At 43.6% G+C, this 22,025-nt stretch overlaps 1 protein-coding gene across 1 annotated transcript in view; it reads left to right on the top strand.

The window, feature by feature from the left end:
* Positions 1–22,025, top strand: part of SPOCK1 (SPARC (osteonectin), cwcv and kazal like domains proteoglycan 1) — a 533,103-nt gene that overhangs the window by 369,988 nt on the left and 141,090 nt on the right. The window contains exon 4 of the mRNA XM_035292114.3: positions 255–369. Coding sequence (XP_035148005.3) covers positions 255–369 — 115 coding nt within the window. The remainder of the gene's footprint in view (positions 1–254; positions 370–22,025) is intronic.

Genomic DNA, 22,025 nt, shown 5'->3' with positions numbered 1-22,025 from the left:
ACTCACACCTGTAATCCGAGCACTTTGGGAGGCCAAGGCGGGCGGATTACCTGAGTTCGGGAGTTCGAGACCAGCCTGGCCAACATGGTGAAACCTCGTCTCTACTAAAAATACAAAAATTAGCTGGGTGTGATGGCGTGCGCCTCCTGCCACTGCACTCCAGCCTGGGCAATAGAGCATCTCAACAACAACAACAAAATTAAATTTCCCTGGAGGTCCTAACCCCGCCCTCCTTCTTGTTGTTTTTGCCTCAGCCCTGGACCCATCCAAGGACCCCTGCCTGAAGGTGAAATGCAGCCCTCACAAAGTGTGTGTGACCCAGGACTACCAGACCGCCCTGTGTGTCAGCCGCAAGCACCTGCTCCCCAGGTAAGGCAGGAAGGTTGGGGCGGCGGGGGTGCTGTAGGCCGAGAGGCATTCTGCAGCTGGCAAATGTGAGGATTTGCAGTCTTTGGCTGGAGAATATGGGGAGGGGAGAGCATAGTGTTAGGGTCGCCATTTGTATGGTGTTTGGTGCCTGTTCTCCGACTATGGTAGGAATCTCAGTTCTCAATCACAGATTTACAAAAAACGTCCATCTTTATTTCATTTTGACTATAGCCCTGATTTGAACAGATGAACAGAAAATTTCTTCTTGGTCATTATTGAGACCTTTCTCCTCCCAGAGTGATGCCATGATTCAGGAAACTTACAACTAAGGAAGCAGGGGCCAAGTGTTTGGTCTCCTGGTTGCAGTGGCAGCCTCACTGTGATGGTTCTTCGAGGTCCCTTGAGGTCCAAGGGCTCTCTGCTTCCATGTCCCCATAGGATATAGCATCTTTGCCAGTCTTTTTTCCTGACTTCTCAGAACCACCACACCACCATTCCTTCTGGGAACATGCTTTTTCCTCGGGGTACAGCCCCTGATATCCTCTTTTGCCCAGCCCAGGGGGGAGTGCCCCCCATCTTCTTCAGGCTCCTTAAAGCCATGGCTCTTACCCTTAACTCCACTCCCAGCATCATCTATCCATTGGGTTTAGGCTTTCACAAATGATGGATGTGGTCTTTGATTTCAGACTGCTTCTGCTTTCGGTCCTAGAGAAATACCCAAAGCATGAAAGCAAACAAATATACACATGCAAACAGGCTTTCTTTAAGAAGGGAGTCAGATGGGGCAGGGATGAGAGGATGGCAACTTCAGTGCATATTCTTCACCTCCCTCTTTGCTGCCTGTACAATTGAGAGGTGTCGCATTGGGCTTTGGACTTACCATGTCCAGTTCCCAATTGGGCAACATGCTTTGCTGCTCACCTGCACTGTGCCATGACCTTAGGCAAATAAAGCAACCTTTCTGAATTTAGATAAATAAAGATTCCCACTGAAATCTGCCTCCCAGAACTTTTGCTTTATAACTCCAGTTTGATCTGGGACCATGCAGCATGGGTCCTATCCCTTCCCTCTCTTCCTGAAGTCCAAGCTATGCTGGCCCCCTTGGCTTCTCCTCTTGGGGTATGTTTTAATTTCCCTCAATCCTGTAAGCGGTTTCCTCTGAATGTTCCTGGAGAGTTCCTGCCCTCTGAAATTATGGTCTGGCAGAAAAATGGCACCCCTGGCATGGGGTAAGGGTCTAGAGCAGCCCCCACCCCATACCCCTCTGGCCTCTCTAAGCCTGGCACCTGCAGCATCAGACGTAGCCTCTAGGGTCATCTTGCTCTGGGTCACTGTCAAGGTTCTTTTAAAAATAATCAGACTTTTTCTCTACAACACCAACATGCAAGGTATCATAATGTGCTTTGCTCTGTCCCCAGGCTGAACTGTGTTTCCTGGTGATGAAGCTAGATTACATCCTGGAATTCTTGAGCCTGTGCTAGCATTGCACTTGGCACCTGTTTCCTTGAATGTTTCCAGCCATTTTGTGAATTTGATCTTTTGTCTCTGCTTTACAAATGAGAGGCCTGAAGTGGAGCAATGCATTAGTAATTTGTTTGGAAGCAACAGCGTGATTCAAACCCAGGACTGTCTGCCTCTAAAGCTTATGGTTTTCACTACTACAAATGTTGATTATCTTCATTCTAGCTGTTATTGTCTGCTCAGTCATTCATTGATATTTAATGAAAAGGTATTGAGGCCTTAGGCACTAAGGCTACAGAGGTAAACAAGAGACCCTATTCCTACTCTCAAGGAACTTCAAGTTCATTGGGGAGTGGTATGTAAAAAATGTGTTTTGGAGGGGTTTATTATCTGAAGTTCCTTTTAAGGTATTTATTATCTGAGGAAACTAGCCTAGACTCTCCTGCTGCATGCAGTGTCTTCCTTCTCTGATGGAGGGAATATGTGGCCATATTAGTTAGAAATATCCAAATACCCTTTGGGATGGTGCTCTAGGTTGTTCAGCTGTGTTTGTGTGTGTGTGTGTGTGTGTGTGTGTGTGTATGTGTGTGTGTGGTGTGTGTATGTGGGTGTATGTGTGGGTATGCATGTGTGGGTGGTATGTGGGTGTGATGTGTGTGAATGGGGTATGTGGATGTGTGTGGTGTGTGGGTGTGTGGGTGTATGTGTGGGTGGTATGTGGGTGTGTGAATGGGGTGTGTGCGTGGTGTGTGGTGTGTGTGTGGTGTGGGTATGTGTGTGGGTGGTATTGGGTATGATGTGTGTGAATGGTGTGTGTATGTGGGTGTATGTGTGGGTATGCATGTGTGGGTGGTATGTGGGTGTGATGTGTGTGAATGGGGTATGTGGTGTGTGTGGGGGTGTATATGTGGGTGTGTGGGTGTATGTGTGGGTGGTATGTGGGTGTGTGAATGGGGTATGTGCGTGGTGTGTGGTGTGTGTGTGGTGTGGGTATGTGTGTGGGTGGTATTGGGTATGATGTGTGTGAATGGGGTGTGAGTGTATATGTGGTGTGGGGTGTGTGTGTGTGTGTGTGTGTGTGCGTGTGTGTGTAAGATGGAGAGTCTGTTGCATGTTTCTTCCTGGAATGCAGAAGATAGCCCTTTCTGGAAGTGTTAGAGAAAACCTTTTTAGTTTTAAACTCAAATCTGTTTGAGACCTATTTAATAGCCTCTTTGATATTCAGGCATATCCAGGTGTGAATTGCGTTTTTCTGGGCCCACCATGTTTCAGTGTTGGAAGCACCAACACTTTTTTGCTTCTATTGAACATTGTAATCCTCATCTCCTACATCTTCTGGTGACCACAAAATTATAGTGGTTGAGAGCATGGCTTCGGGAAGGAGACCCATCTGGGCTCAATTCCCAGATTGGCTATTTCCCAAGTGACCCCAGCATGTTACTTTATCTTTCTGAGTTTGTGCTTCCTTATCTGTTAAACAGGTTTAATGACAGTGCTTCGACCATTCTTGTTTTTCATTTGCTGGAACACATCCTCTAGTAATTCTTACAGGGAGGGTTTATGGGTGGTAAGTTTTATGAAACCCTGCATAGAGTATTTTGTGTGTATGTGTTTGAGAGTTCAATAAAATGATGGTGTGTAAAGTCCACAGCCTAATGTCAGACAGCTGTTGGTACAATTACTAAAACAATTATGATAATAGGTATTATTGTCTACTTCGTTTTGGAAAGTCAGCCAGAAATCTCCAAAGTTGCATGTTACAGAGTAAGAGGTAACTCGTTGCAGGTGCCTTGGCCCCTACCCAGTTTGATTGTGCCTGTGTTTGCATTTTCTGCAAGAGGAAGCCTTTGAGGTTTAATGTGAGGATGACAGTGTTATTTCTGCTGCCCTCTTTGCAATTCATAGCAGGTATAGACTGAGAAGATGATGGGATTTCTGATCATTGGGCTTATGAATTCATTGGAAAAACAGCCCAAAGAGGAGGCACTGGCTGAGATGGCATGCCCACTCCTTTATCAAGATCTGGGAGGTGGCTTGGCCCAGGAAGCCCCTGCAGTGTGTTTGCTGTGGTTTTGTGTCCAGCCTTCCTTCTCTCCCTCTTAGAGGCTGAATTAGCCCACAATATCAGTTGAATGCATGCCTCTTCGAAGGGTCTTGGACACCTTCCCAGAAGAAACATCTGTCCTTCCACATTATACTCCAGGGGTCCCCTCTGACCAGGGAGACCATGTTGACAACTCTATTTATTCATCAATCAGGGAAGTAATCTTTCTCTCTGTGAAACATCTGTAGGCAATCTTGCCAGCCAAGCCGGCCTCCGCAGCAGCTCAAGAGGCAAATCTCACCCGCCAGACAGTCAGGAGTACGCACAGACGGAGAGGCAGCCAGGCCAGCCTTAGCTGATTGTGAGGCTCCAGACTTAGGCTGTCTTTGCAAGCAGATCAAGACAGAAGGACAGCGAGCACATCAGCAGGAGAATTTCATTAGCTTTCCTTGCCTGCGGAGATTGAGTGAGCAGAGAAGCTGTTTGACACACACATCTGTGACTGCAGTGTGTCAGGGCCGGCAGGCAAGCAATTTCAGTGGGGGGGCCAAGCCAGGCAGCCAGCCCTGCCCTGCTGGAATTCTTCTCCTTGATTAGGGTGGCATTTGTATTTGGTTTCAGGTAAACTCACATTCTCTTTGGAGAATTCTCTTTAGAAAGTCTTTGTTTCACACCTTCCTGCTGTTTTGAGCAATATTGAGTGGGGTTGGGAGAGACAGATTTTTGTAGTATGTTGATCTTTCAGATTCTCCAAAGAGGCCAGTTATGCACAAAAGAGCAGTGTGAAGACAGCTGGGAGTCAGGAAGCCTTCTCTTAAGCCACTTACAAATTTTTTAAAATTTAGTTTTGTGTAATGATAGTTGACCCTTATGATAGAAAACATTAAGAGTGGAGAAAAGTAAAAGGAAACAAGAAATAGGCATGGGTCACACTATCTAAAAACAGTAATGTAAATATTGCAGAATATTCTTTTCCATTCTTTTTTCCAATCATGGGTTTTGTCTATTGGTGTGTTTTTGTCAAAACTGATCAAGTGGTTTCTATATTGCAAATAAAAATTTCTATTACACACTGTTTAGTTATTAGTTATAGTGAATATTTTAATGATATTCCAAGTTATTTACAGATATAATTTATTTTGAGACAGTCTCACTCTGTCATTTGGGTGGAGGGCAATGGTGTGATCATAGCTCGCTGTAACCTTGAACTCCTGAGCTCAAGTGATATGGATACATATTTTAATCATTATATAACATACTATATAAAAAATAACTTGGAATGAGTCATAGACCTAAATATAAGAGCTTAGGCTTTTTTAGAAGTCTTGGAAGAAGGCTTAGAAGAAAACACAAGAGTTATGACCTTGAGTTTTACTAAGATTTCTTAAGTAGGACACGAAAAACCTGAACTATAAATGAAAAAGAAAAGCAACAAATTAGACTTCATCAGTGGTCTTCTAAAGACACGTTTACAAAAATGAAAAAGACTAGTCACTCTGAGAGAAAATATTTGCAAAACAGGTACAACAAAAGATTTGATTCTAAAATATAATGAAAACATATGTGCATTTAAAGACTCCCTCATGGATGTTCATATCAGCTTTATGTGCAGTAGATAAAAACTCTGAAACAACCCAAATGTCAACAAGAGGTGAATGAGTAGACAGATTGTGGCCTATCTCATAATGGGTTACTATCAGCAATAAAAAGAAATAGGCTATTGATACATCCAACAATGGGGCTGAATCTGGTAATAATGAGGCAGAGTGAAGGAAGAGAAACCTCCCTCCCACAAAAAGGAGGAGATACTGTACAATTTCCATTGACATGAAGTTTTAGAGAATACAGACCATCAGTGATGACGGAAAGCAGGTCATTTGTCCTCAGAGTAGTGGTCATTGAGTGCCTAAGCATTCTGTAAGGCTTGATCATAAAGCAGACCCTTCAAGAGACAGTGGAGTCACACCCTGGTTTTAGATGCCCAGGATTCCATTGGTAAATGGGTTTGTTTGTGGAAGAAGTGTTTTTATTACAACATTGTGTTATTGTTCCTGACTTAGGTTTTAACAACATTCTCACAGGCATTCTTACGAAAAATGTTTTCCTAGGGAGCAGGGGGCTAAACAGAAGGTCCTCAGGCCTGCAGAGGGCTCTGCCCTCAGGGATTCTCTGCTAGTCTGCATGGCTGGTTCTGATTTATTGTTCTGTGGGGGCCTGAGATCGTGGGGCAAGGGGTGGAGGTTTCCCTGCAGAGTGTGAAACATTGATTTTACCTCTCTGTTGCCATTGATTTTCATTTGGAGAATGGAAAATTGAAGCATTTGTTTTAAGCCTTCCAGACAAGCCACATTCTCAAATTCTGCAAGCGTATTGTGAATGGGAGGGAAGGATGTCTGGATGGAACTTACAATATCTAAGTGTACCCTTCGAAGCCTTTGTGGAGCAGTGGGAACTAATCTGTTTTTAAATAAGACATGGCCCGACTTCCCAATGGGCTGGGCCTCTCTAATGTAATGGCCCTTTATCTCCGCTTCTTAACTATCTGGAATAACAACTAATTCTCTACACCAGCAGAGAATTCAGATCCAGTCAAGGCTCTCGATACAGTAGACCGATCTGAGAGCTTTCTGTCTTTTATGTGAACTTGAAAAAAAGAATCAAAGTATTTGAGGTCAGAGAGAAGTACATCACAGGATGTGCCTCAAATACCAAACTCTCAGAGGATATTTGAAAGGATGATGGTTATTTCATCTCAGTTTTGTTTTACAACAAAGCACTGCCTCCTGCTACATGGGCTTTGAACTGGTTGATTATACATACACATATCTGTTGAGGTTTGGAAGACACATGGTCATGCAGGAGGTGGGTGATTCCTGGGTGTCTGGATGGCTTTCTGGCACTTCACAAGTCAAGGCATTGCCAGCAACCAAAATGTGATTGTGCTCACATCCATTTATATGATTCCGTATTTAAGTAGCTCATACCCTTCTCCAAGTGGCCCATGCATTGCTTTAGTGGGGGTCTCCTTTAAGCTCAGAGGATCTTCATTTACTGCTTTCTGCATCTGGATAGGGTGCCAATGAGAGCTTGGTGCTATATTCCTATGCTGATTGTGGAATTAATGCATGGAGTTTTGGGTTTCCCTCTTCCGAATCAGGCATCTTTGCCAACAGAAACATCATCACTGTGGTCTGTTTTTTTGCAAATAAATGCCACTGGACAGTGAAGAAGATGAGAAGGAGAGTGGCTGGTTCAAGGATGCTACTTACTGACAACCTACCTTGTCTTAGGAACACTTTGCAGGAGAAATCTTACTGACTTCTCACTACCATCTGCTAGGACCATATTATAATACCCATTTTACAGATGGAGTTGTTGGGGTTCTATAAATAACTATCCTAACTGGACACCACCAGTAAGGGGAAGATTTGGAACCATAGTGGAGGTCACTGCACTTGTAGATTCCATGCCCATTCCCTATGCTGCACAACCTCCTCTGCTGTGGAGTCGTGGGGCAAGCTCTCAGGAGCCTGATGTGCTTTTCCCTTAGTGGTAAAACTACCAGCCCATCTGCTCCTGGCCCTAGACGTGCTGCTATACAGAGGTTGGGGTCCTTTTCTCCCGATCCTTGACCCTTGCAAAGCAACTAGTCCACGCCCTGGTATTTCATCCGTTTCTTCCTTTCTGTGCTCTAAGCAATAATTCTGAGTTCCTATTTCCCCTTGGTGGCTTTACCGAAAGTAACCATTCAAACCACATGTCACTTAAACATAGAGATATTTAATTACTTTAAACCCACAAGCCCGTGTCTCTATTTTTTAAAAAAAACAGCAGAAGCACTTTACGGCTGTGCTGAGGGTAAGGACCCAACTCATTGTGGAGCCTTCACTGAACAAGATTTTATAACTCAAGCCATTTAATTCCTCTGTTCCTTTGTTTTTCTCTCGGAAACAAAGACTATTGATTAGATGATCTTGATGATGAGCAGCAGAGAGTAAAAAGCAGTTCATAATGGAGATGTGAATAATGCGTGGAATTTTTAGTCCCTTGGATTAAGGAACAGAATGAGAGGCAGATATTGCACATGATCAGGCAAATTCACTGTGCTGATTTTACAAATACATTTTTAAAAATAAAAGAAGACTGTCAGTAAAACGTGTACACTTATCTTGTTCTGCCCTGTTTTGTCGGTTTTCATTTAAAAAAATAGTTCATCTGAAGATGGGAGTGGGTGGGGCAGGTTTACCTAGCAAGGTTGACTGGTGGGTCTCTGAGTCTCCTACCTCCTTACTGGCCTGGAAGTTTCTATGTGTGGCCTTCAAGAACCAGAGCCTCTGCCCTGCTAGCTTGTCATCTCCCATCCAGGCTACACTTGCTGGAAAGAAAAAACCAAAACAAAACCCCACTTCCAGAGGGGCAGTTCGTATGTTCCATTGACCCCAAAGCACTGGATCACTCTCTGTTTTTGATCCATGTTCTATCTGTAGGAGATGGAGAATGTTTTTTGGTTGAATTCCCAGGATATGCATGTGCTCAGATGTTAATAAGTCAAGTGTCTGCAAAGCTGGGAATGGCTGTTTGCAGGGCCAAAGATTGATTAACAATGCCCTCTCATTTCCCACCTCCATTTCTAGTAAAATGGCCTTAAGTGCACTGCCCTCCTCTGTGGTTCTGCCCACAATGACGGGGCTGCAGTTGCTATATTTATTGGTGTCCTTGCTTATTAAGAAATGTTCATACTGATTTATTTCCTGCATCAGATTTCAGTGAATTAGAAAGAGGAGGTTGAGGTAGCTGTGCCTATTTTGAATGGATAATTACTAGGTGTGATTTCCATTAGGGGTCAGGTCTTGCTGGGCAGCACACAGGTGTGAATTGCTATATGAGTACATCTCTCCTTAAACATTGAGAAAATAACAAACTTGAGCCCCCCAGCAATTCACTGAAGATGTTAAATTGCCCATCTTTAGTTCTAAATTCCTTGCAAGTTCTGGAGATATTTTCTAGTATTCAGGTAGACAAGAGCCTGTGTGGCCTCCTCACAAAAGATATCATCTTCTTTCATAAAAGTTATCAGATTGAGGCTAGGCACAGTGGCTGATGCCTATAATCCCAGCACTTTGGGAGGCCAAGGCAGGCGGATTACCTGAGGTCAGAACTTCCAGACCAGCCTGGCCAACGTAGAGAAATCCATGATCTCTACTGAAGATACAAAATTAGCTGGGCTTGGTCGTGCATGCCTGTAATTCCAGCTACTCGGAAGTCTGAGGCAGGAGAATCACTTGAACCCAGGAGATGGAGGTTGCAGTGAGCCAAGATCATGCCATTGCATTCCAGCCTGGGCAATAAGAGTGAAACTTCGTCTCAAAAATTAATAATCAGTTATCGGATTGAATTTTACCATGTCTACTTCATTTTAATTTTTCTTTAATCACTTTCCTTCTCCTTTGTTATTAATAAATCTGTCACTTACTTGCTGTTCTGCTGAAACTCATCAAGATCTGAACCCAGAGGTTTCAGTTTAGACATTTTATGTCAGATTAATCCAGTCAATGAACTGTGAAAGACATTCTTTATGGATATGAGCCACCAAAGTAGGGTCTACCTGGGGCACTGACCAAGTGGGTTCTGGGCCAGAAAATGGACTTAAGATGATTTAGGTGGACATCCAAGGCTATCTTTAGAAGGAATTTTGTTTTAAATAGAATGCTCTCAAGCTAATGTTCTGTCTTTAATGTTCCTCGTGGAGAAAGGGTGGAGAGGGCAGGCCCTTTGTACACAGAAGGACAGGAGAGATGAAAGTTAATTAGTTTGGGGACCTTGGCACCTTTCCTAGACAGTCTCTTAAATGAAGCTTTTCATGGGCATACATTGAACCCAATATTACTGTGTTAGTGAGTAATGAGAAGTCCTTCTCTCAGCCTGCCTTATCCATGATGCATCCACAGCTGGAGGTGCTATGGTGTCATGCTTCCCAGTAAACTACAGGTCCAGCTTCAGAACGGTGACACTGACTTGAAGGAAAGGAGGAGACCTGGCTCAAATTTTCCATGGTTGTGAGGAATTCCCAAGTAGACAGCAAAGTGACAGGGGGCTCTCTGGCCTGGAGCTAGGTTCCTTCTCTTGGTAGGCACCAGGGGAGGCCGTTGCTGAATATGGTGACAGCGATGAAGTGCTTTAGAGCTTGAGTCCTTCCTGTAGTTACTTAAGCAGGACTAGCTCACATGCATGCTCTGGTGATGGTGGGTTATGGGTCATTAATTCAGATCCCACTAAGTTGGAGTTGGTGATAATTTCTTTATTCAACAAATATTTATGGGTGCCTTCCATTTGCCAGACACTGTGTTACATGTTTGGAGTTTTGTGATGAGTGGGCATCGTCTACCCATGTGGAGATTGAAGTCTATTGAAAAAGATGGATGAAAAAATATTAAGTATCTAATAAACTGTGATAAGATTAAGGAGAATAAGAGTGGAGTAGCTTAAGTGTCACTTTAGATTGGCTGAACAGTGAAGTCCTCTGCAGAGGGCAAAGGTAAAACCACCTTTGTAAAGATTATGAGAGAAGTCTAGCATGGCTGACTCTGTCTTGCCTCTGGCTTCACAGGCTGGCTGTCTTTGTTCATTCCTAGACACAGGCCAAACCAACCATGGGAAGAATTTAGTTTATAGGTAAACTTTGAAGGAAGTATAATAATGGTCCCTTTCTAAAATGATCCCTCCCCTCGCACGGGGACCAAAACCACCTTTGTGGGACTAATAAAAAGCCGTAAGATTAGGATTATGGGAGGGTCCTGAATTCCGCTAAAATGTAGGTGTAGGTAAACAATAACCAACCATTGTCTACCAGCTTGCCTTTCTCTAATTCCTTGCTGCTCAGGAGTCATGTGAACAGAGGTCACAAGATTTGTGACTTTCTGTATTCTATTGCTCCTATAGATGACATCACTATTATAGAACCTAAGATTGATCTTTTGAGACATTTTCAGACCTGCACATTCAAGCATCTGACTGACTCCACCTGGACCTGGGACTCACGACTCAACTGGTCCTGTGGCCCCTACCCAGAGGAGGACTCGGTGCATGAGGACCCTTTTTCACAGCCCTATGATTTCATCCCCCACCAATCAGCAGCACCCATTCCCTAGACCCCTGCCCACCCAATTATCCATAAAATCCCTAGCCTCTGAGTTCCCAGGGAGGCTGATTTGAGTAAGAAAACTCCTGTCCAACCACTTGGCTAGCTCTGCATTAAACTCTTTCTCTACTATAATGTCACAGTCTCGGTGGATTGGTTTTCTCTGTGTAGCAGGCAAGAACCTATCAGGAAATTGCAAAGTGGTAGTTACTAGCAAGGCAGAGAGGAGGGGAAGTGTTCTCAGTGGGGGGACTAGCTTCCGCAAAGGCCTTAAGTCAGGGAAGAAGGGAAAGAGCTTGGTGTCCAAAAGAAAGTGAGAAAAGGGGAGGCCCGTGCTACAGGAAAGAGGTGAGTGAGGGAGTATGGATACATGAGGCTGGAAAGAAAGGCAGGGCTAGATTCTGCAGCACTTTGAAGGCCATGAGGACATGTGCAGCTCTCAGACCAGGTGTGATGGGATGTTTTTCTTTTTGTGGCTTTCAGTTGGAGAGTGATAGAATTGTGTGGTTTAGTGTGGACTGTATTTCCTTAAATTCCTGTTCATTAAAGCAGATTTTTGAATCACATGAGAGAAGCTAGAGGGTTCTGTGTCATTAAAAATCCTAAAGATCTCCTCATTGAGCCTGTAGACTGGTAGAGGAGGTTAAGAATGTGAATGTGTATAATCTAATCTAGAAGCTAAAAATCCCATGAAATAAAGTAGAAATTCTAAGAAGGAAGCAAGCACTTCCAGCTGTAGTTGGGGTTGGGGGAGGAGTGGACTCAGATAAGGAGCATTACTTAGTAGTGGTTATTAGCTTCTTTTTTTTTTTTTTTTTTTTTTTTTTTTTGAGACAGAGTCTCGCTCTTGTTACCCAGACTGGAGTGCAATGGCAAAATCTCGGCTCACCGCAACCTCCACCTCCTGGGTTCAAGCAATTCTCCTGCCTCAGCCTCCCAAGTAGCTGGGACTACAGGCATGTACCACCATGCCCAGCTAATTTTTGTATTTTTAGTAAAGATGGGGTTTCACCTTGTTGACCAGGATGGTCTCCATCTCTTGACCTCATGATCTACCTGCCTCGGCCTCCCAAAGTGCTGGGATTATAGGCATGAGCCACCGCGCCTGGCCTTATTAGCATTTAAGAGCATATGAGGACACTGGCTCAGACCCACTGGGACATGCTTAATGTTGACACCTGATAAGTCATGGAGCTGTGGGACCAGGGCTATGCTGCCGCAAACCCATCTTCTGTGTAAGAGCCACTCTGCCCTCAAGCTACTTCCTGTACCAAATCTCCGTTTCCTTCTAAAATGATTACTTTAAACCCCACATTGTGACATTGCTATAAGGAAAGCAGTGAGCTTGGTACTAGTACACCGTAGGCGCTCAATCAGTTTAGTCTTTGATCTGAGCCTCTAGTTCCTCAGGGAACAATCGGATGGGGGAACAATCCTTGCCAACCTCACAGAGGTTTTCAGCCTCTTATCTGCAAAGGGTCCTGCTATTTGTAATGTTCTGGATGGTGTCGGTTGTTATCTTAGTTCATTTGGGTTGCTGTCACAGGATACTATAGAGTGGGTGGCTTATAAGCAAATTAAGTTTATTTCTTACAGTTCTGGAGGGTGGAAAATCCAAGATCAAGTTTTGGCAGATTCTGTGTCTGGTGAGGGCCTACTTCCTGGTTCATAGACCGGTATCTTTTTGCTGTTTTCACATGGCAGAAGAAGCCAGGAATATCTATGGGGACTCTTTTATGAGGTTACTAATTCCATTCATGAGGGCTACATTTTTATGACCTAGTCACCTTCTAAAGACTCCACCTCCAAATACTCCCACATTGGGGATTAGGTTTCAACATAATTCTGGGGAGGCACAAATATTGTCTATAGCATTCCTCCCCTGATCCCCACTAAGTTTATACTCTTCACATGCAAAATACATTCCTTCTATCTTAATAGCCCTAAAAGTCTTAATTCATTCCAAGATCAACTTTAAAGTCTTAAGTCCATAGTCATCTAAATGTCATTTCAGTCAGATAGGACTGAGGTTCAAGATTCTGTTCATCCTGAGGCAAATTGCTCTCCAGCTGTGAACCTGTGAAACCAACATGTTATGTGGTTCCAAAATATAGTGGTGGGTTAGGCACAGGATTTCCATCCCAAAAGGGAAAAATATGAAAGAAGAAAAGGATAGTAAGCCCCAAGTAAGTAAAAACTTCAAAAGGGCACCCAGTAGTAAACCTTAACGTTCAAGAATAATCTTTTGTGACTTGATATTCTGCCCTTCAGGCTCACTGAGCAGAGCTCCTCCCAGACTCACTGGGGTAGGGGTACTGCCTGCCAGATCCACTGGAGTGAAAGTCTCACTTTCTGGACCCATTGAGATGGCTGTGTTGCCCCCAAAGCTTTGCCAGGCAGGGGTTGGGCCCTTGGTGGCTCCAGGCAGCCCTGCACTCTGCAGTGTATCTGGGCCTGGTTCTTGCTGCCATAGCTCCCTTGGGCTGGAATCATACGCTGGTAGCTCTGCTCATGTGGAGCTGCTTGAGGAGGCGGTATTGCCCTAGTGGGGTCTTTCTGTGGTGGCCTCATAGTACTCACTGCGGCTCTTGCACTCTGGGTCTGAGATGGGTAGAGCAGCCCTGATGATTTCTGAATTCCTCTTTCCTTGTCTTTGATGGTAGCTCTTGGCTTTTGTTTAGGTCACTGACTAATGTCCCGAGTCTCGAGGAATGTGCCTGGCTTCTGTTGAGATGGCTGATCTGTACCAGTCTCCTTTACATGGTGTCACTTTGCCATACCCTTAGCATGCTCTCTAGAACATGCTTTTTTCATTCCTTACAATATGAATAGGCTGAGAATTTTCTAAATCCTTAAGTTCTGCCTCCTTGTTGATGAACAATCTCATCTTTGAGTCATTTTACTATAAACAGTGAGGAGGAGCCAGGACACTTCTTGAGCACTGTGCTTAGATATTTTCTCAGCCAAATATCCAGTTTAATTGCTGTGGAAGGTAGAAGGAAGTTCTACCTTCCATAGACACGAGGACATGAACACAATTCAGCCGAGCTTCTTACCACTCTATAACAAAGGTGGCCTTTCTTCTGGTTTCTAATACTATATTCTTCATTTACGTCTGAGCCCTCATCAGAATAGCCTTTGCTATCTGTCTTAGTCTGTTTGTGTTGCTGTAAAGGAATGCCTGAGGCTGGGTGATTTATAAAGAAAAGAGATATATTTGGCTCATGGTTCTGCAGGCTGTACAAGAAGCAGGTGCAGCATCTGCTTCTGATGAGGACTTTAGGAAGCGTCCACTCATGGTGGAAGGCAAAGGGGAGGAGCATCACATGGCAAGAGAGACAGAGGAGGGGGGTCCTCGGATCTTTTTACCCATCATTTCTCATGGACATGAAAATAACGAACATTACATTGAGAACTCATTACAGTGAGAATGGCACCCAGCCAGTCATTCATGAGGATTTCCTCCGTGACCCAAACACCTTTCATTAGGCTCCCCCTGCAACACTGGGGATCACATTTCAACATGAGATTTGGAGGGGACAGATATTTAAACTATGTTACTATCCAGTTTCCACCAGTATTCTCTTCAGGATTCCTTAGGTATTCTCTAAGGTGATCAAAGCTTTCTCTACAGCTCTCCTCTTTTCTTTCTGGGCCCTCACCAGAATAGCCATAAAGATCCTTTCACAACAGTCGACTCTTGCCAGCATGCACTTCCAGACTCTTCCAGCCTCTGTCCATTGCCCTCTTTCAAAGCTGCTTTTACATTTTTAGGTACTTGTTACAGCAGCACCCCACTTCTCAGTACCAATTTTCCATCTTACTGTGTTTGGGGCTGCTATGCAAAAATACCATCAACTGCCTGATAAGCAGCAGAAATTTATTTCTCATAGTTCCAAAGGCTAGGAAGTTCCAGGTCAAGGCACTGACAGACTCTGTGTCTGGTAAGAGCCCTTTTTCATTAGGACGTTTCTTCACTGTGTTCTCACGTGGTGGGAACAGCTAGCCAGCTCTCTGTGGTCTCTTTTATAAGGGCACAAATCCCATTTATGAGAGGTGAGTTAATGATCTAATCACCTCGCAAAGGCCCCACCTCCCAATACCATCACCTCGGTGTTTAGGATTTTTGATACACAGACACAAATATCCGATCTACAGCAATTGTTGTTTTCTCTACTGGCTGAATCCACACTCCACTGCTTGTTATGCTCTTACCACTCACTTGCAATGCTCAGATTCCCTCTGGAGTGTCAGCCCTAGGAGGGCGTGACTAGTTCACTCTTGTATCCCCTGTGTCTAGCTCAGGCCTCGGCACACTGCAGGTGTTCATGGCATGTTTAGTGGATGAATGAATCAGTTAAGTCAAGAGAGGAACTTGGGGTGCAGGGCCAGGCTGGTGCACTTAATGGAAGCTGAGTTAGGTCAGCCGAGTTGCAAAGTGATGCTTGGAGTAACAGTTAGGGCTGTTAATAGGAGGGAAGTGAGTATATCCTGTTTCCCTTTGTTTGCTGCATAGAACCTACCACATTCCTGGGTACACAGAAAATATTCAGAATGTGTCTGTGAGACTCCCCAGGGAAACTGGAGGCAATGTGTCACTCTGCTATAAAAGTGGTCCTGTTCTTGAGAAAGAGTAACATACCTAGACTCTGCACCTTGCCGGACCTGGCAACCTGCTTATTTAGAACCTTGTCTCTTTGCCTTCCTCTCTCTGTCCTAAGTGACTACACACATCTAAAAGTCAGCTTTCCTCTGCAGCTATAGGCTGGGCCTTGGTGGCGATGTAGCAGGAGTGGCCGCAAGAAACAGAGCTCCTGACCACCGAATGGGGAAGGAAAGGGTTTATTATTACAGCCGGGAGCTGAGGAATAATTTGTCCAAATTCAGCTCATCTAACAAAGGAAGGTTCTGCCTTTATATAGGCTTATGCTTTAAATATTACACATGGTTTTACAGCCTTAGAAATCACATATGAAAAGGGTTTCAGTTTACAGCTTCAGGAATCACATATGAAAGGTTTCGGGTTTGATCTTGTTTTAGGTAAAAACAGTCTTCCGGAGAATTTCCCCAAGACCAAGCCTGCCACCTACAGGAGGGTGAAACAGGAGGCGCCAGTTGGTCAGCCTGTTCTATTGAAATGCACTGTGATAGTCAAAGGGGAAGTTGATCCCAGGTGCCTGGGTCTCCTTCCTCAGTGAGAGGATGTCATCCATCCCGTTAGATTATCTGAGAGTTGTAGTTCTGTGTTCTTCAGAGTGCTGCAGAATGGCCTTGGATCTGCCTTAAGGAAATAAAAAAGGAGAGAGACAGGTATTGAGCATCCACACTGCTGACCATCTCAATGGGGGCCTCTCACAGCTCCTGAGTCCTGAGGCTCTTCCATGCCTGCCCAGGTTTATCCTCAAGGATTGCCTCAACCATGAGGCTTGTAGGCTCCAGAATCTCTTCTCTCTAAGGTCTGACTCATCTCCCTGTGGTCCATAAGATTCACCCTTGTTGCTCTTCAGAATAGGAGGCAACAGGGCTGCCTGAGGCTCATGTTGCCCACTCCGACAGAAAGAAGCCTGGGGAGGAAGCAGACAGCATCCTCATGGGTTCATTTCTGTCCTGGGGAGAAGGAGAGGGGCTGGGTGGTGAGCTGCTCAACCCTAAGCAGGGCTGAGGCCCACAGCTGCTGCTCTCTGGCATGTGGGAACCCAGGATACACCTGCAAACTAATCAAAATATGTTGCAAACGAATATGAAATATGTAATTTCCTGCCAGTCTACATGCTCTCCAACTTGAGCAGTTTCTCCTTGCACCATTTTCTTCATCTCGTGTTACATGGGAAGGTTGGCTTGTTGCTCTTTATGGCTCTGTGATTACCTACAGTTCTTTGGTGGTGGTTCCATATTCTTTGTATCAGAGCGGTTCTCAGAGAATTACCTGGGAGAAATAGGCAGAGCAGAGGCTTGGACTCATGAAGTAGTGCTCTTTCAGGGTGCTGGCATTGGGGGTGCAAATTGGCACAACATTTCTGGTGGGTATTTTGACCTCCTTGATTCTATGATTCCACTTTGATGGATCTATCTCATGGAATTAAATAGACATTCACATAAAGGTTTATACACAGGGTTGTTCAGTGTGATTCAGGATGTTGAATGATTACAAGGTTACATAAGTGGAAACATCCTCTTCCTCTAGATGGCTTCGGCTTGAACTCTTGCAGTATTGGGAGCCTCCCTACCAACTTTGAGAGGTAGCTTCCCTGTGCGGACAGCTCTTTTGTGTTGTTTGAGCTATCTTCTTAGGATGAGTCAAAAGGCTTTTTCCTGGTAACGTGGTCCAGGCAGAACAGGTTCTATCTGGTTCTGCTGTGGAATACCATTGGGACATACTGGCTTTTGCTAACACAATTTTGAGCATGTTGTCTCTACCTGAGAGGGGTGGTTGAGTACCCAACTATGTATCGCCCAAAGTGGCCAGTGATAAACAGCTATGTCTGAGTGAGTGGGAACACAGAGCAAGTGTGTGTGGAGGTGGGGACTGTCTGAGACCTTCTCAGAGAGGGCTGCCATTTGAGCTCACCCTTGGGAAGGCATGGGGCATACTGGCAGAAGACAAGTGTTGGAGAAAACGCAAGTCCAGGGGAGCTAGCCGGAGTACTTTACTACCGATCCAGAAACAGAGAGAAGGAGCTTCTCTGGGGCTCTCACTTCTCTCCTCCAACCCTGACTGTGAAGTAAGCTTCTGGAGTGAGGAATAAGTAATGATGGAGATCTGGCTGCACCAGCCTTCTTAGCACTTTGCTGAGTGACCCACTGTTAATGTCTTATGGGGAACGGTATTCAGCCTAAGCTCCTCAAATGCCATATCTCATCAGTCAGGATCCAGCCTCTCTCTATGTCTGTCCTGGCATCCTGTCCCCGAAGCCACTTCTGCTTCATTTGACTGACTTGCTCCTTCCTAAGGCAAATCACACCCAGCCCTCACAGAACAGGAGGCTTTGCTGCTGGTGACCAGAAAACAATTATGGGTGTTTTCTCTCCTTTGGTCACAGCCCATGATAATTAATTGCCTCCAAGGAAAGTCAGCAAGTATATTCCAAGATTAGAGCAGTGAAGGCCGATGGTGGAATTCCAAGTGCTTGCCCAGGCCTGTGTATGCACACCTGAGCCTACAAACAATTAGCTGGAATCTGTGCTTCCCCAGCTGCTCTGGTTCCTCCTGTGAAAAAGCAGGATTAGGAATGCTCAGGAAGGAGATACCATATGAAGTTCTCAGCCCTGGGTTTGTTTGATGAGTATTTGCTTTTTTCCAATTAGTGTGTCCATTGCTAAAGATTTCCTCTAAGGTGTCAGGGCTAGAGGTGCACCTCTCTTTACTGGGCCAATGAACAGAGAAGAGCGGCAAAACAAGAAATCAAACCAAAATGCCGAAGGTCAGTGGGCAAAAGGAACAATTTCTTTTCTGACCCTTGTTAGTAAGAAATGGATTTTTAAAACAGAGTATATCACTAACTATTATCCTAAGGGAGTAAAGAAAGCTCAACTGTTCGTTTACATTTCCCTAATAGCTTGCAATTACAGTGCTGCTTGGCACTTTTCCTTAACAAAGCAGAATTTTAGTCAGAGCAGTGAGTGGCTCTGTGTGTGTGTGAACTGCTTTTGCATGCAGGCCCCAGGGACCTTGCTTGTTCAACAACTGAACTTTGAGGTAAAACCCCACTGATGCCTGCATTATAGAAACCCTTAGTGTTACTGGCTGTGCTCTGTCACTCTCTGAATGGAAAGTGCAGACTGCAGTCTCAGACCAGTTAGTGGACTTTACATAGTCACACCGTCCTGTTAGTCTTCATGATCTGGTCAGGAAGTATGGAGGATATTGTGAGTTTAATGCAAGAAGTAGGTTCGACTAGTATCCTTGGACATCATATATATAAAACCACATATATTATTATACATTATAGAATAACATATATTACACATAACATTATATATATTTGAAACCAAATATTTTCAAAATATAGGGATAATAAAGATACTATTAATAGAGATAATAAGGATATTAGTATCCCTATTTTATATATACTTACACACACACACACACACACACACACACACACAGAGGAGGTCCAGGATGCTAGTATCCCTATTTTATAAATTAAAAAAATGTAAAACCAAATATGCAATATATAATTATTATATATAATTAACATATATATAATATAGAATATATTATATGTACATACATAGTAATACATATATATTTATAAAACATATTCTATATTTATGTACATGAGATATACATTTGGTTTCACTTCTAAGGAAACATTGATTCAAGTAATGTCCAAAATGTGTGACCCACCAGAGATGTGGATTGTGATCTGGCAGGTTCATTTTCTTCTTACTGTTTTCCCATCGGCCACATAATTTGCTTCTGGCATATTTAAATATAGCCTGGCTCATGGGATTCCTGAAATTAATAGCAAATGTCTTGCCACATAAATATTTTGTTGGAAAAGTTAGCAATCTGTGGATCTTTAAACATCTCAAAATAAGAATGAGAACAAAAATAGTTACCTTTTCTGAGTACACTTAGCTGTTCAGAGAAATTAAATATGATCATTATGCTTAATCATCATTCCATTTAATGTATGTTATGGGAAGTACATTTAATGCAATGCTAGCAGTATCTTTGAATTTGTTGCTTAATTTCTGGCACATTATAGGTAATTAATAAATGTTTGTTGAAAAAGTAAAGACTCTCTAGAATCCTAACACATTTGGAATGTTTATACCCTCAGCTTTGATAGCTTTGCTTAAACAGGCCCTCAAAATATTAAGCTGGAAGTTTAATTCAGATAGGATTGATCTCACCTCTTCATCTCCACTGAACTTTTGAGGACTGGTCAGGAAGCTTTTATCTAAGTGAGCTCCTTTCTTCTGCCTCTTTCCTGCACTTAGGAGATCTTTCTTTGATTCTGACAACTTTGGCTTCTTTAAGCATTACTGTCGAAATGAGACTGGCAGGTGTGAGTTCAGCAGCAAATATTTCCTCAGAAATTCTGAAAATGCATTTCTTTTTTAGATTTTGAACCAGTTAGACCGGCGATACATGGTCATAAGAGAAGTGGGCAATAGAAAGTCATGTAGAGTAAAAAAGCAGCAGTTTGGTTTCATATCCTCAATCCTTCTTTGAGGATATGGTACACATTTGGTGTGTGCCTCTTTACTCATTATCAGTTTATTTACACCTACACATGAAATGCTTTTGAAAATTCTCATCTGAGGCTGTTGAATTCTCCCATCTATGAAGAATAGATTCTCCCATCTATGAAGAATAGATTCTCCTCAGCTGCCTTGGCCATTATGCAGCCCAGGTGAGAGGTATATCATGGAGTCCCAGGTTGAAATGAACCACAGTCTAGAGTTCGACATTAGGGTACATCAGAGAGATGTTTATGCTTTGGGAATTGCATGCATACCAGACACATATCCTTCTGCTGGCCCCGATTCTGCTCTAAGACTTTTAAAATATGCACTTTTCCTAGGAGTTTTGAAGGTGCTTGAGAAACCTGGCATGGGGCTGGCTTGGAAAGCAATCCCTGGGATGATGACTCTCTACTTCTGAGGCCTGCTTTTCTCTCCTGGTATGAGCAAGTCTTGACCTGGTTGCATTGTGACCCTCACCCTCCTTACCTGGGCCAAGCAAGATAGGGTGAAGCACATAAAGGTGCTGGCATTCCTGTGGTTGACCTCCCAGCTTAAATCAATGGATGCCCTCCACTCTGATGCTGGGGGCTCATCTTGTAAGTATGGGTCCTCCTCATCACCCCAGGTCTGTTTTCCCATGAAGTCTCCCCAACTCACCCTCTCCCTAACATATTCTTGTGTTCTTCCTTGACTTTTCTCCCTCTTGGGAATGTTGAGAGGAGACAAATAGTTCACATAAAGGGCCTAAAACAATGCCCGGAACATTATAGGAGAAGGACACATGTTATGTGAGCTATTCTGGGTGGTAGTAATAGCAGCAGTAGCAGCAGTGGCATAATGCCTCAATAAATGTTTAGCTGCTATAATTGTTATTATTATATATTTGTCCTTTTAAATTTCAAGCTTGTGTAAACAGCATGTCTTTTGCACTGTGGAGTGCCCAGTAGCACTTGGGATGCCCTGAGGCGCATAGGAGTCACTCTCTTCAGTTCTCTTTGCCTCGTTAGAAAAATTGGACTCTTTGGACCTGATCTCGTATCTGGGATCTTCTTCATTGGAACAGGAAGGAGACGTGTGAGATCACCTACACCAGGATGGAGAATATCTCTCATGGGAGTCTGTCTCTTTCATCAGAGCTGCTTTTGTAAATGACACAGGCTATTATGATCTTCCTGTATAATTTTATGACTTAGTATAATGACTCAAATAACCCTTACAACAGAGGAATTATAGCATCATTTTACATGACAGATTATTTCAATGGTTAACATGTTTTTTATTTCAATTAACATTCATTATTTTGTCTCTGGTTCAAAATAGCCACTATGTCAACTATCTGAGTATCTTCCATCCCTGCTTTAGAAGCAATTAGTTTTGATTTGGCAAACAAATTCAATATTATTTTTGAATGAACAATTTGATAGTAACATGAAAATAAAATCCTTCTGTGCCAGGAAACAAACACTCTTATTACTGGAGAAGGGATTGTTCTCTGGTGGTGTTCTTCATCCCTTTGAGCTGACAGGTCTCTGTCTTTGAAATGTAATGAGAGAGAACAAAGACAGGACAGAAAAGAAGGTCCAGTACCTAGGACTGGTTATGTAAGCCTCATTTTTCCATCTGTATAATGGGGATATGAATAGCATTTACCCTCAGAGTAGTTGCTGTGTGTGAGGAATCAGGGGGATGCATTTAGGGCATTTAGACCTGCATGGAATAGCCACATGAAACAAGTGGAGTGCTGCTGCTGCTGGTCTTCATTATCTGGAATTGCTTTACTCCTTCACCAGCGGTTCATATGCAGAGCAAAACAGTTCT

The sequence above is a fragment of the Callithrix jacchus genome, chromosome 2, assembly GCF_049354715.1.
Source record: "Callithrix jacchus isolate 240 chromosome 2, calJac240_pri, whole genome shotgun sequence".
NCBI classification, from domain to species: domain Eukaryota; kingdom Metazoa; phylum Chordata; class Mammalia; order Primates; family Cebidae; genus Callithrix; species Callithrix jacchus.
The sequence above is the reverse complement of the archived record's forward strand: the minus strand, read 5'-3'. Positions and strand labels throughout refer to the sequence as shown.